The sequence below is a fragment of the Lepisma saccharinum genome, chromosome 10 (assembly GCF_977018435.1).
Source record: "Lepisma saccharinum chromosome 10, izLepSacc3.1, whole genome shotgun sequence".
Taxonomy (NCBI): Eukaryota; Metazoa; Arthropoda; class Insecta; order Zygentoma; family Lepismatidae; genus Lepisma; species Lepisma saccharinum.
This window is the reverse complement of record NC_139238.1, coordinates 35,689,696-35,703,335: the sequence shown is the minus strand read 5'-3', so window position 1 is coordinate 35,703,335 and position 13,640 is coordinate 35,689,696. Positions and strand designations below refer to the sequence as shown.

The window sequence follows — 13,640 nt, the reverse complement described above, 5'->3', positions numbered from 1 at the left end:
TTAAGGTTCCCGACATTTCTTTGGTTGTTTAAGTGAGTGGGTGTGATCCCACTCCACTGACTGATTTATGTCTACATTCATGAATGTGACCGAAGTCTCATCATCTGCAACAGTCTGATCCATAAAAGCCTTACCTTTTCTTTCATAACCCTCAAGGAAGGTTAACACAGCCATCATCTGTTATTTCTTGTACTGCTCCAAAAGCAGTTTATTCACCCATCGTGCACAAAACTTCCATTTTAGTAATCACTTCAGTGCCAGAAAGTTCTGAAGTTGTGAAGTTTCATCAATCTTCTTTACCAGTTCATTCATCATTCACTACAGGCGACTAGCCACTTCTTTGCTCATGGTGGACATCTGTCCACTCATTCTTGAATATACGGCACCATTGTAGCGCACCACTATCACTCATTATGTTTTCTCCACAACTTTGCACACAGAGTTAGTGATAAATTTCTACAGCTCTACACTTTCTGGCTAAGTGAGATCTTATGTACTTGTATGAGTTTGGTGTTGAGTCCACTTTATCCCCAGAAAGGCTAATTGGGACGACCTACAGTTTAAAGTGAGATTCGAACAACTGTGCAATGTGCTTTAACTGTGTATCGAACCTGGGACTCTTTGGTTACAAAGCAAAGATGTTACCACTATGCCATTGGGGAGTCCCAAGAGAATACCCGTGACCATACATCATAGCTAGTGGGATTCTCAGTAACAGCACACATTTTCAATGGTAGTTGTTAAGGCTCGGCTGGACCTTTGGCATGCAAATGGGCAATTTTTTTCAAATTCTCTTCTCTATTCGAAAAACTTCTTGGATATTTCAAAATATGAAACATTACATCAGCTTAGAATTCCTTCTAGAGCATTGACGTGAATTTTCATGTTGTTTTCTTTGACTGTTGTCTATATAATATTAATAGTTTTGTGATTACATAAGTCTATTAAATTATTGATAATATCTAGACCACAATGAAAGAAAACTACACGAAAATTCACGTCAATGCTCTAGAAGGAATTCTAAGCTGATGTAATGTTTCATATTTTGAAATATCCAAGAAGTTTTTCGAATAGAGAGGAAAATTTGAAAAAATTCGCCCATTTGCATGCCAAAGGTCCAGTCGAGCCTTAAGAGAGCATGGGGTACATGGCCTTTGCTCTGCCAGAACTGGATGCGCACTGACTCACTCACACACTGTTACCAAATATGATGCTCATATTGTCATTTATTCACACATCCACATGGAAATGGAAGTTATTTTCCAGGTAGCCTTTGTAGTATTGGAAATGTTATACAATCTTCCTTATTCATAGCAAAATTTTCATAATGATCCATACCTATTAATGGTAATATCAAACGTTGGGCTCTTCAGGTGACAGGAATTTATTGTCCCAATATTTTGACACATATACATCCTTTTCAAGATGAAATAATAATATTTTTAATATTTCTGTTAATTACACTGTAACTATGCAATCTGCTATAGACTATAACCCCAAATATTAAGGCTTGGCTGAACCTTAGACCAATCCAGGGCATCTGTTTTCAAATTTTCCTCTCCTTTCAAAATACCACTATGATATTCTAAAATCTGAAAAATTATATACACTTCTTTCTAGAGCATTGACGTGGATTTTCATGTTGTTTATTTTCGTTGTTTCCTAGATATTCACAATCATTTCATTGCTACTCAAGCTTATTAAGCTATTGTGAATACATGGACAACAGCAAAAGCAAACCACATGAAGATTCATGTCGCTGCTCTAAGCATATCAAAATGTTTCGAGATGAGTTCTGTAACACGCCAACACATGACAGTGCAAGGCTGCACGCACAGGCACAGGGAGCACCAACCTTCATAAGTCAGTGTGCAAAGAGACATCGTCCTGTGTACATGCTGAGCTGTACAGCTGGTGCTCTTCTGACCACGTGCGTTACCACATCTGCAATTTCATCATGGACAGCAAGTTAGAACAACGAACGAACGTGAAATTCTGTGTGAAACTGGGCAAATCCACCACAGAGACGCTTGACATGATTCGGCAAGTGTACAGCGATGCTGCAATGAGTCGTACAAGGTGTTTTGAGTGGCACGCACACTTCCAAGAGTGGAAGAACATCACTGGAAGACGACAAGAGATCAGGACGACCTTCAACGAGCACAACACCCAAAAAAGTCAAAATCATTCGGCAACTTGTGCATGAGGATCATCGGAGAACAATCCACAACATTGCTGCTATTGTCGGTGTGTCATACGGAACAGTGCAGGCAATTCTCACGTGTGATTTGAACATACGCCGTCCTGCCAAGTTTGTCCCCAGGCTGCAGACCCAGGAGCAGAAGGAACACCGCATCCAAGTCTGCCAAGAACTCTGTCAGCGTGCAGTCTTCCAGTGATGTTCTTCCACTCTTGAAGAGCCCGTGTCTGTGTGGCGGATTTGCCCAGTTTCACACAGAATTTCACGTTTTCTCTGTTCTAACTTGCTGTCCATGATGAAATCGCAGATGTAGTAACGCACGTGGTCAGAAGAGCACCAGCTGCATAGCTCACGATGTACACAGGACGATGTCTCTTGGCACACTGACTTATGAATGTTGGTGGTCCCTGTGCCTGTGTGTGCATCCTTGTGCTGCCATCTGTTGGCATGTTACAGAACTAGTCTCAAAACTTTTTGATACGTCCTCGTATATAATTTTTCAGATTTTGGAATATCATAGCGGTTTTTCCTAAGGAGAGGAACATTCAAAAACGGCTGCCCTGGCATCGGCCAAAAGTTCAACCGAGCTTTATCAGCTGACACTAATATATTGATATTGACTGATACCAGTGGTATTGGTATTTATAGTATCTTGTGACAGGAGTTAGTTTATTTTGGTGTGAAGCTAGCGGTTTGTCCTGCCATCTATTTCAGTGGCCAATCATTCATCATCCTCATCGCAATTAACTTAGATGTAAAGTTTGTTCCATCTTATACATGCCTTGCATGCTATAAATGATAACTACCAAATAATACTAAGTCAACTTATTCTACACTAAGGTGCTTCGGCTGAGAAGATCTGTGCTGACTGATCTGGGCTTGACGGTTGGGGACATCTTAACCATGCTGTCAAATGACGCAACCCGATTGGAGCAGACCGGCGGGCACTTCCATTTCTGCTGGCTTGGGCCTTTCATAATGGCTCTCACGGGGTTCTTGATATGGAGGGAAGTGGGGATAGCTTGCTTGAGTGGCATCGGAGTGGTACTCGCTGCCATACCAATCCTAGGTATGCCATCATATCATTACAAGTTTCATATAAATGTGTTTTCCTTAGACTAGGATACAATGTAGAAATGGATGCTTGAATATGAATCCAAAATTATCCAAATCTGAATGCTGGATTATGTTTTCAAAGATTCTGGATTCGTTATCTGAGTTGCAAATACTAAATTTTAAAGGTAGAAAAATATGATTTTTTGGCCAATACAGGGTGGCTACTCACTGGGAATTCCTTGAATTCTGGGAATTATGCGTGAATTATTGGCTCCGAGAATTATGCTTGATTTTTTCTCTGTAGACGTGAAAAGTTGCAACTTTTATTAACCCAAATCCCATTGAATTTACACATATTTATAAATGCCCTGAAGCAAATTTTTCAAAGTTTAGCTTTTATTTTTATAAAAGAAGGAAAAGAATGATCCGTGGAAAATAAAACAGAATTCTCTCAATCTGTTAACTTAGTTTAGTTACTTTTCAGAACAATCTATTACACAGACGGAAGATTATTGCAAGATAAGATATCTTGAAGTTGATTAGGTAAATTTGAGTTTTAAATTCTTGTACAATAGCATATTCTTGTAGATTAGTACATCCCGTAACATTTGTGACTTATGTTTTTAGATGTATTTTGTGTCTGAGTATGTGAAACGGCAAATATAAAATCCCCATCTGAAATTAAATATTTTTAATATGTATATATACCGTTTAATTGAGAAGGGCACAGACCCTTTACATTGTTAAGGGTGTTCTAAAGCCATGCTAAAGCATATACCCATACAACTAATATAGATTTGGTAAGGAAGAAATTTTCCGATATAAAAGATTGTTTTATTCACTAGAACATGTGAACCTTATAATTCTGTTACGATTGAAGGGATTTAAATAAATAACAGAAAATATAAGGTCTCCGTCATGTTCAAACTGTTCCGTACAAATGGCGCTGAAGTGGTAGTTTTGTTAATACCGGTGCATTTTCTTTCTTTTATGACTAGTATGGAAGATTTCGTGGTGAAACAAAGATCACATGTTCTTCCCGCAAGCACCTGAAATACTATGTGAAAAAATGAAAAAATTTCGTACCTTCAGAGAGTAGTGCCTATCATTAAAACTTTTGAAGTGGCGTTTCGTCGCAATATACTCCGTGGTGCAGATTTTAGCCAACACTGTTGCCGATATTTTACGCCGTGTTTTCTAACGATATGATCAATACAAGTGCGTCTAAATCGTGAAAGTTAAACCAAGTTACCAGAGAATAACGAATCCAGTACATGTTGTAAGAAGGAAACATCGGAAAAAACTGAAAGGTAAGTCTTATATTTAAATGCTTGTTGCTTAATCCATCAAAAGTAAAACGTTTGCAATATGCAAGAGTGATGCAGAATGTATGAGGAAATACCTTCTGATATAATTTCTGTGAGAATATCGCTTCAACGTCTCAACCATTACAACGCAGCACACATTTTTTCTTACAGTCGAAGTTCATAATTCTTTGCAATTGTAAAATCAGAAGAGAATGTTATATTAAATTAGGCATAATGCAGATATTACAGTTTTGTGATTATTACTAGAGCATGAAATACCTTGATATAGATTATATTCTGGCATTAAATCGATATTGCACAACATGCTCTACTATCGTTCTTGGGAGATTATTTTCGTACTTCACTGGTGCTATTCAAATGTACGTACATTGGAATTTGTATTACAAATCAGTCGTTCATTATAGTTTCACTTTGCTCTTGTACAAGGTTGGAACGAGTTGTTTCTGATCTGTTTTGAACAAGATTTTTCTCTTTTATGTTTTTGAAACTTGAACACAGTTCATAAAGCTCGCAAATGTTAAATGCAATAAGTAGGTTAAGCTGTTAGGTTGGATTGGAAAATAGATTGATTGTGAGATCCCCGAATTTTGTGCAAGTTCTGGACAACGTTCTGTTATCTTCTTTCACAGAATCAGGTCAGAAAACTGGTTTTGTAAGCTGTATAAAACATTTGGTTTTCTCGTTCTTTCATAATTTTGAACGCCTTGTAATGGTAGCGCAACATGTCCAATAAGTTCAAGCTTTATGTATTTAACGTGTAAAAGTACACCCTAACAGCTAAAAGAGTAAAGTCCTAACAGTCTACCAAACAATAGTTTTCGTGTTTACTGAGAATTTACAAATTAGTATAGATTAGTAAATATTAGAAGTTCACATATTTTACAAGTGCAAGGCCAATTATTTATTTGTGGGTAAGATTGAGTGATTTTCAGAGAAATCATAATTTGTCCAGATTATGTTACGAATATTTAATTCAATAACCTACTGAAGTCAAAGTCCTATTCATAGGTGTGCGCACGGGGGGGGGGGGGGGGGGGGGCAAGGGGGGCTCACGGACGTTCGCAGATTTTTTCCACATAGGGACAAGCAAGATATTTTTTCCGTGGTGCATATTACCCCGATAATAGTGCTGCCCCCTCAAAAACACAACTTGAATTTGAAATTATCGCATACATGCATCCCTCCATTACATACGTAATAATTCATGTAAATTACTATGACTGAAATCAAATTATACGTGTGAAATATATACTTTTAGGTAGATATTCGTTTTCGAAGAGGGAGGTGTGGTAATCCTTGCCCCCTTCTAGATGTTCCATGCCCCTACATTATTATACTTTCACCTAGAAATTTAGTGTAGAGGAATCTTATGACTTATTAAACGATATTGGTTGCAGTGGCGCAACCACAAGGGGGCAGAGGGGCATTGCCTTATCACAACCTTGGACGGAAATCAATTCTAGGAGGGCAAACATTGAATTAAGAGAAAGTAAAACTAGCAGAAATTAAGAGTAGCAGGACAATAGGATACTCAAAATGGAATTAGTTTTCACGTCTTTCTATCATCATTTTTTCCAGACGGCCAGGAGCACTTGTGGGGTGGCACAGAGGGGCAATTGCCCCCTCGACTTCAAATTTTATATACAAACAAAAATACATTTCGTAAAATTTTCTTACTCGGTTCGCTCGCAATATCTGCTTTTCTTACAGTCTTGTCAAGTTCATAGTCATAGCTAGGGGACGGCGGGAGTTGTCCCTGGACGCTGAACAATCTGAATGAGAAAAATTGTAAAAGAGATCGCCATGGCGTCCCGTGATTTTTTTGCGCCATATTAAATCAATACAGTTTTCACTGCAAAAATTTGGATCGTGAAATCTTCTTGCTCGCTTAACTCGCAATTTATTTTCTGTAGTGCATTGTAAATTACCAGAGACAGTGTAAGAACAATTAAGTACTTCAGACAGTAGCTCCTGTAACAGCTTGGTTTGGAGGAAAAGGAGCGTGCATATTTCAGAGACAATTTATAACATTTTTGCTATTGGTTTGTTATGGGGCAGTTGAATTGTTTATGTAATGTATATAAATAATATGTCATATATACACACACACATATACCCATCAATGCAATAGAACTAAAGCAGTGAGATAAAGTGAAGTTTTTCTTTCCCGACTAAACTTTCAAGGCTTTTGCCTCCCCCCCCCCTAATCAGAGGGTCTGCGCACGCCTATGGTCATATTTAACATGCACTGTAAGGATAGATCTGAGTCACTGAAGTGAGCTGATACCGTGAATCAAACCTTTTATAATTCTGTTATAAAAGGACCACTTCGTTAACCATTATGGTGCAGTTTAGATCAATTATATTCACATCCACTTACACAACATCTCTAAGTTGTTTTCATTTTATTATTAACTCAACTTGTCTGTGGTTGTAACAATGTAAGGAAAATTATTTTTTTCATCTTTGTTAAGTTCATAGTCTCATACACCATATTAACAATATTTTTATTTGCTCCTTTTACAGATGAACATTTGAGAATCTATTTGATGTGTCTTCTAAGAATACCTTGAAATTTGTAAAAAGGTCAACAGATTTGACTAACAATGGCAACCCAATACCGTGGAAGTTTGTAGATATGCTTCTATGGAATCAAAATCGTCTGTGTGGATTGTTTGAACTGTGCACAGTTTGCACATACATGGTTGGATGGTGATGGTTTACAAGATATCAAGAGTCCAAAATATACTCAAGAAATGATGTTGCAAGACTTCTTAATATCTGGTTGCAAGTAGTCAGCAATTGGGAACGGTATATTTGAGAAACTGAAAATAATGGGAATGGTATAACTTGTTTGTCTTGTCTGTCAAGTTATAGCACACATTCCTTGAAATTTTTGCTAGTTCCAATTTTGAAGGGTATTTGCCCACAATCTTAGGATATTCATTGCTTTCTGAATGGAATGATGATTTCAAGACAGCAAGAAGCATACGCATCTATGAGAGAACCACATAATGTTGCACGATGGGCAAGAAGGAGAATGAAGTTACATTGAAAGAAAAATGTTAATGTGAATTTATACGTATATCCCGAATATATAGTTTTAGTAGTCCCTTCATGCAATGATTTTTGAATGATTTGAATTTTATTCTAATGGTAATTATTACCATATTGTATCTTAGAAAACTTCTCTCACAATTCTTATCTGAGTATTTATCTAAGATATCGACAGTATGTGGAAAGTTACTTTTCAAAAGTAATTCAAAGTTAATCACTTGAGAAATTAATTCAGTTATAATTACTGTAGCTTTAAAACGTATCTAATTTAGTTACTATTACAATTACTTTATTCTAGATTAGTTATATCTTGTAAGACATGGTTCAGAACATGAAATGCAAGTGCACTATTCATTTCATCATAGATGACCACCAACAACTTAGCATTAAGTTCATATATAAATGAGGACTAAAAGTGGTAAACGTTGTAAGTGCCAAAAGCGAAAGTGTTGGGAAATCGCATCGTTCCGCACATCAGCCCGTAAGAACGTGCACACTAGTGACCTCTTTACATGCCCTGTGAACTACTTAGAGAGCTACCAGCCACATTTTACATTTACCACATTATAAAGCATGGCACATTTCACAGTTTAACGTGGAAAACAGTGTTTGAATTATTGTGGCACTTACAGCGTTTGCCAATTTTAGTCTTCAATTATAACTGCTGGTGTCCGTGTTGGAGTGGTTAGAACAGCACGTTACGAAGCTAGGAGTCTCTGGTTCGAATCCCGGCATGGATATACTTTGTATGTGATCCTTCATAAGTTTCATCATTTATTACTCGTTCTCATCTTTGCGATTAGACAAAAATGGCAGAAAAGCGTAGTAAAATAAACTAAATCAATCAACCACATAATTATAACTAAGTTAATATATTTTATATGTAAATACAGAGGTAATAAAATCCACATCTTTGCTTAAAGATGAAAAAATAATATTTTATTGTATTTTTGTTGAGCAAACAATACATTATTCAGAATTACTGTTGAACTGTGGTATACCAATGAGGATTGTTGGAGATTATATAGCCTTATGTCGAAATTATTCTAATTAAAATACACTTGGAGTAGATACATTCTGGTTCTTGGCAATAAATAAGATTGTTCTCATGGTCTCACGATTTCAATAATCACTAATTCATCCATTCTTTCAGGCGAGGATATGATTCAACAAATTGTAAAAATGGAACAGAAGAAAATTCCTTTCTATGCAAAAAAAATAGTAATTGTACACTTCTGTTCACATCAATTGGTACATACTTCAACTGTTCGACCCTATAAAGAGTGACACTTTATGTGAACAGGAATGTACAACCAACTTCGAAGTTAGTTACTAGTTAGGTGGAAAAATAACTGAATTTCAGGTACTAATTTCATAAAGTAAGTAGTTTACAGTTAATGTTACTCGAAAATGTTACTGTTACTTCCAAAGACAGCTGCAGAACAAACCAGTATAATTCGTGAAGAACTGTGAAACAGGACTTTGGACATTGTGCGGCAGCAACTTGTGTAAAATTGTACTTAAGTATTTTGAAACGAACAAACAATCACTCTGCTGCTCGTTTACCTTTATTCCCGGTTTTCAAATAAAGGCCTCCCCGATGGCGTGGTGGTAAAGTCGTCGCCTTGTAGCTACTCAAGAGGTTCGATACATGGTGGAGGCGCATTGCACAGTGGTTCGGATCCCACTTTAAATCGTAGGTCCAGTCCTGATTAGCCTTTCTGTGCGTAAACATGACTTAAAACATCAATTTATTCAAATAAATAATTTTCTTAAAGTATAGTAATTTGAGATTTAATTTCCATTGTAACACTGTTAAGTCTTGTTTTCATGTCATTAAAATGTTGACGAAGGAAAGCTTTTATAGTATTAAAAAATATACATAAAAACGTAATGTTTCCACCCTCTAACAGGATCTTCTTCAGACGAATATTCACAATTGACAATAAGCAAAGATTATTTGGTCTTATCGTCATCCTGAGAAAATGGAACACTTTTTTGTATCAATTGTAATTCTGCAAGAAAAATACATTAGGAAACTGAAATTTACGGCCTTGTGGAAAAATTAACATTAATACTTTTAAGCATTTTTCAACAATGTTTATAATTGAAAAAATTGAAAATGTGTTTTATCTTTAATTTCATTTTACTAATACAGGGTGCAGAAAATAATATCTTGCGAATGGTATTTCAACAATGAAAGCACGGTGCGTTGAATACGTTCTACCAAAGAATATTTTGAACAGTCGCTCCATACACAAGAAAAGAACTTCGCTGGAGCAAGCGAACGAAAGCAAGTCTCTGCGCAAGTAGTGACTAGAGACGGCTCTACCAATGAACATGTGAGAGGGAACGGGATTGCGTGGAACGGCAGAAAGCTGCTGTAGTTACCAGCTTTCGCAGCATCGTGTACTGCTTCGCTCTGCCCACTCGATCCTCTTCTCTGCCGCTATGTGCAGCCTTGCTGCAGCAGAGATAGTTGGGACAGAGTATAAAGTCTCCAATCAAAAGTAGAAAGTACTGTCATACAAAATGAAGTGTATAGTCAACGCTGGCACGTATCCAGAAATTCCTTTCGGGGCGAGGGGGACAATATATTTTTAAGTGGTATAGATAGAACCTCACAGGTGCATATTTAAGGCCAGTGGTGCCCTTTTGGTGGCAAAGCGGGAAGGGGGGGGGTCAAGGAAAGTTTACTTTCTCTTGGTAGACAAGGCCTAGCATTAAGAGGCCATAGTGAGGAGGCAAAAAAATATGCAGCAACTGTCTCCTAAATAGTAGCCACCGTTTAAGGCTGCCATTTTTATCACGTGTTTGTCCGTTTCTTCTCATCAGGCATCAAAACATCTTTGGTGTCTTTGAGTGTCTTCACGAAGCTGTTACACAATGGATGGACAATCCACTCGACGATGCGAGGTTCAAACTGTGGGCTGTGAACTGGATGCACACAGTTCTCGAATATTTCTCCCTGATTCGAGCCTGAATACCACTAATCTGTCTTGTCTTCCCATGTATGCAGCTCTTATAAAAGCTGAAACCCACCAAATTGTTCATATTCAGGCCTAAGCACTCGCAAGGGTTCAAAATTGTCCGTCACAGCTTCCACAGTCTTGTCATATATTGGCGCGAAACAAAGGAAGTATTCTCGAACACAGCTGGATCGAGAAACAATTAATGCACAGTGAATACCCTTCCGTTCCCAACACATCTAATGTTTCGACTTCCAATATGATAAAATGCTCACTCATTATCTCCAGTGGCGTGATGGGGGTCATAACCCTCCATTGGCCCAGTATTTCTAAAAAAAAAAATTAACGTCAAAGGCAGAGAAATATGGCAAAATGAAGACTGACTACCAAGAAAAAGTATACGTAACACCCCCCCCCCTCCCCATCCCTTCGAAAATCCTGGGTATGCCAGTAGAGCAACCGCACGACATGCCAGAGACCCTGGTTAAGGTCCTGGCAGAGCCTGAAAATTCCGCTAAAATATCTACATAGCCAACATCTTCCTGCTATCTCTTCTCGACATTCATATAATTTTCGGCTGTCCCATTGTAGTGGTTAAGTTTTTGAGTGTGGGTTGAACCCAGCTTAAATAAAAGTCATTTTTATACCATGAAAGTCTCGAACTGCAAACATGAAATTTGGCCCGGGCACAAATAAAATTACAGTTGATCTGTGCAACTTATTTATGTCTTAATAAACCGCCCCAATATCCGGTACTCCTGAAATATTCACTTTAGACCTTCGATCTCTTCGGCTCATGCCCCGAACTAGCACTACACTGAGGCTCCTAGAGTTCCACAGACATCAATATTTTCAACTTTGGACACGAACTAGAAGTAGACTTCCTTTCCCGCTTTCCAAAGAATAAATAATACAAAGAATCGTTGTACTCGTGGCACGCTTTGTTGTGCAGCTTCCAAATGGTGACAAATCTTTACACAGTGATCGCGCTCGCTGCGACAACAACAATGAAAACACAAGAGAAGTTTACGTGCAATATTGTCAATAAAAGGGTTATAGAACATTCTCCATCTTGCCTTGATAATTACTCTCCTTAAATTATCGTCACATTATTCAAGAAGCCAAAAAACTAATTTATCCAGTGTAAACTGATAAGATTTCTTGCGGGGGCTCGGCCCCCTGATCTCTAACATGGATACGTGCTATGATCAATAATATGGTTATGGAACATTGTCTACCTTGCCCCGATAATTATTTCTCTCCTTAAATTATCGTCGCATCTTTCAAGAAACCAAAAACCTAATTTTATGTAGTGTAAACTGAAAGATTTCCCTTGGAATGGGCTCGACTTGGATACATGCTATTATCAATAACAGGGTTATAGAACATTTACAAATGAAAATTGCCGCAGAACAAAAACATGTGATTCCTATGGAGTTCATTGCCCTGATGACGATAGTGAAAACCGGTTTTTGCTATCACCTAAACTTTTCTCTGGAAACGCAATTTTATCAGCTCACGACTGCATGTTATTGTTGTCGTGGCACTTATCAGTACAGGCTGCATAGGGGAGGGGGTGGAGAGAAAAGGGATAGATAGCCACTTGGTTGAGGTATAGTAAGGTATAATGGAGTTGCAGTTATTTGCATCAGTCAGTTGCTAGTGGGATCACCCAGTGTCTGTTCCTGCAGTGTGTGTCATGCAAAACCCCTAACGTGAAGAATACTGTTTGTGCGTGTTCGCGTGTTTCTTGTGTTCAGCGATGGTTAGGAAGTGTGTTAATTTATCAAACCTTTTCTGTTATGTGTGTGGTGAGTTTACGACGAAGTCCCAAAGACATCCCATTTCCCGCTTGTCAAAAAGGCATACGAGTTGTATTTTGAATCAAAGGTAGATGAGGGCACCACAGAACTGTTTCTCACGTTACTCTTGCTATTTAAGAGGCTGGTTGCATGGAACCCACCCATCTATGCCATTTGCCATACCATAGTTGTGGAGGGAAACTAGAGACCACATAACAGATTACTACTTTTGTTTAATGAAACTAATTGGAATCTCGAGTAAATCAAAACACACAGTTTCATATCCAAATTTGGAATCTGCAATGCACCCAGTTCCGCATTCAGATTCTCTCCCAGTTCCAAAACCACCAGTGGAATGGACACTGGAAGATGAAACAGACGATGGTAGTGACCAACCAATAGATCAACATGGAGTGCAACATGTCTTTCAAAATACATTTCCTGCATTCTCATTTGGATTTTTTCCTGCCTAATCTCGGAGATGTGAGTGATGAACATGGTGAGCGATTTCACCAAGATATGCCATGGAAAGATGATATAAGGGAAGATGGTCACCAAACCTTTTGGCAGATTACTGCTGGACACTCCTACAAGAAGTTTCACCATCCACCCACAAACTGAAAATTTCCAGGACATGTTTCTAACTTATAAATACATTTCAAGCTTTTTGCAGCTTTCTCGTACCTTTTTTATGTTTTGTAATACAAACAATTAATTTTGTTCAATGATCTGTATTTTATCCAGCTACAGGTTGCTCCTGTACTGTAATGGAGTCGTTTCCAAGTGTCGCGAAAGTTGTCACAATATATTGTGACTTACAATATATTGTTTACTATATGAAATATAAGCTAAGTGTTACATATAACATATCTTTTCCAGAAAAATTTGTACGTGATGGAACATTTCTGATTTCATTTTCTTAAGCAGCATATCTCATTTAGTAAAGAACACCTTTGTTCATCTCACGGCAAGACACAAAGTTCAAATTTCTTGCACTGTGTAATTAGTATTCTACCGATTTGATATGAAATTGTAAATGTTTCTTGAAGAACATGAATGGATCATTAACCTCTTTAATCAGTGTATGTAACCTGGTGACTGCGATGAGTTTTGTTCTGAAATGAAACATTGTAACATTGTATTAGAAATTACATAACAATCATGATTTGAATAACAGTAGCCCAAGGAAATGCAGTAAACATGTGCATGTGTCTAAATGTTGAATAAA

At 37.7% G+C, this 13,640-nt stretch overlaps 1 protein-coding gene across 1 annotated transcript in view; it reads left to right on the top strand.

Annotated features, from left to right (window-relative positions):
• The window catches only part of LOC145994066 (ATP-binding cassette sub-family C member 4-like), a 139,753-nt gene that overhangs the window by 27,008 nt on the left and 99,105 nt on the right, over positions 1 to 13,640 (top strand). Inside the window, exon 6 of the mRNA XM_083130151.1 lies at positions 3,041 to 3,269. Within this exon, the coding sequence (XP_082986277.1) occupies positions 3,041 to 3,269 (229 nt within the window). The remainder of the gene's footprint in view (positions 1 to 3,040; positions 3,270 to 13,640) is intronic.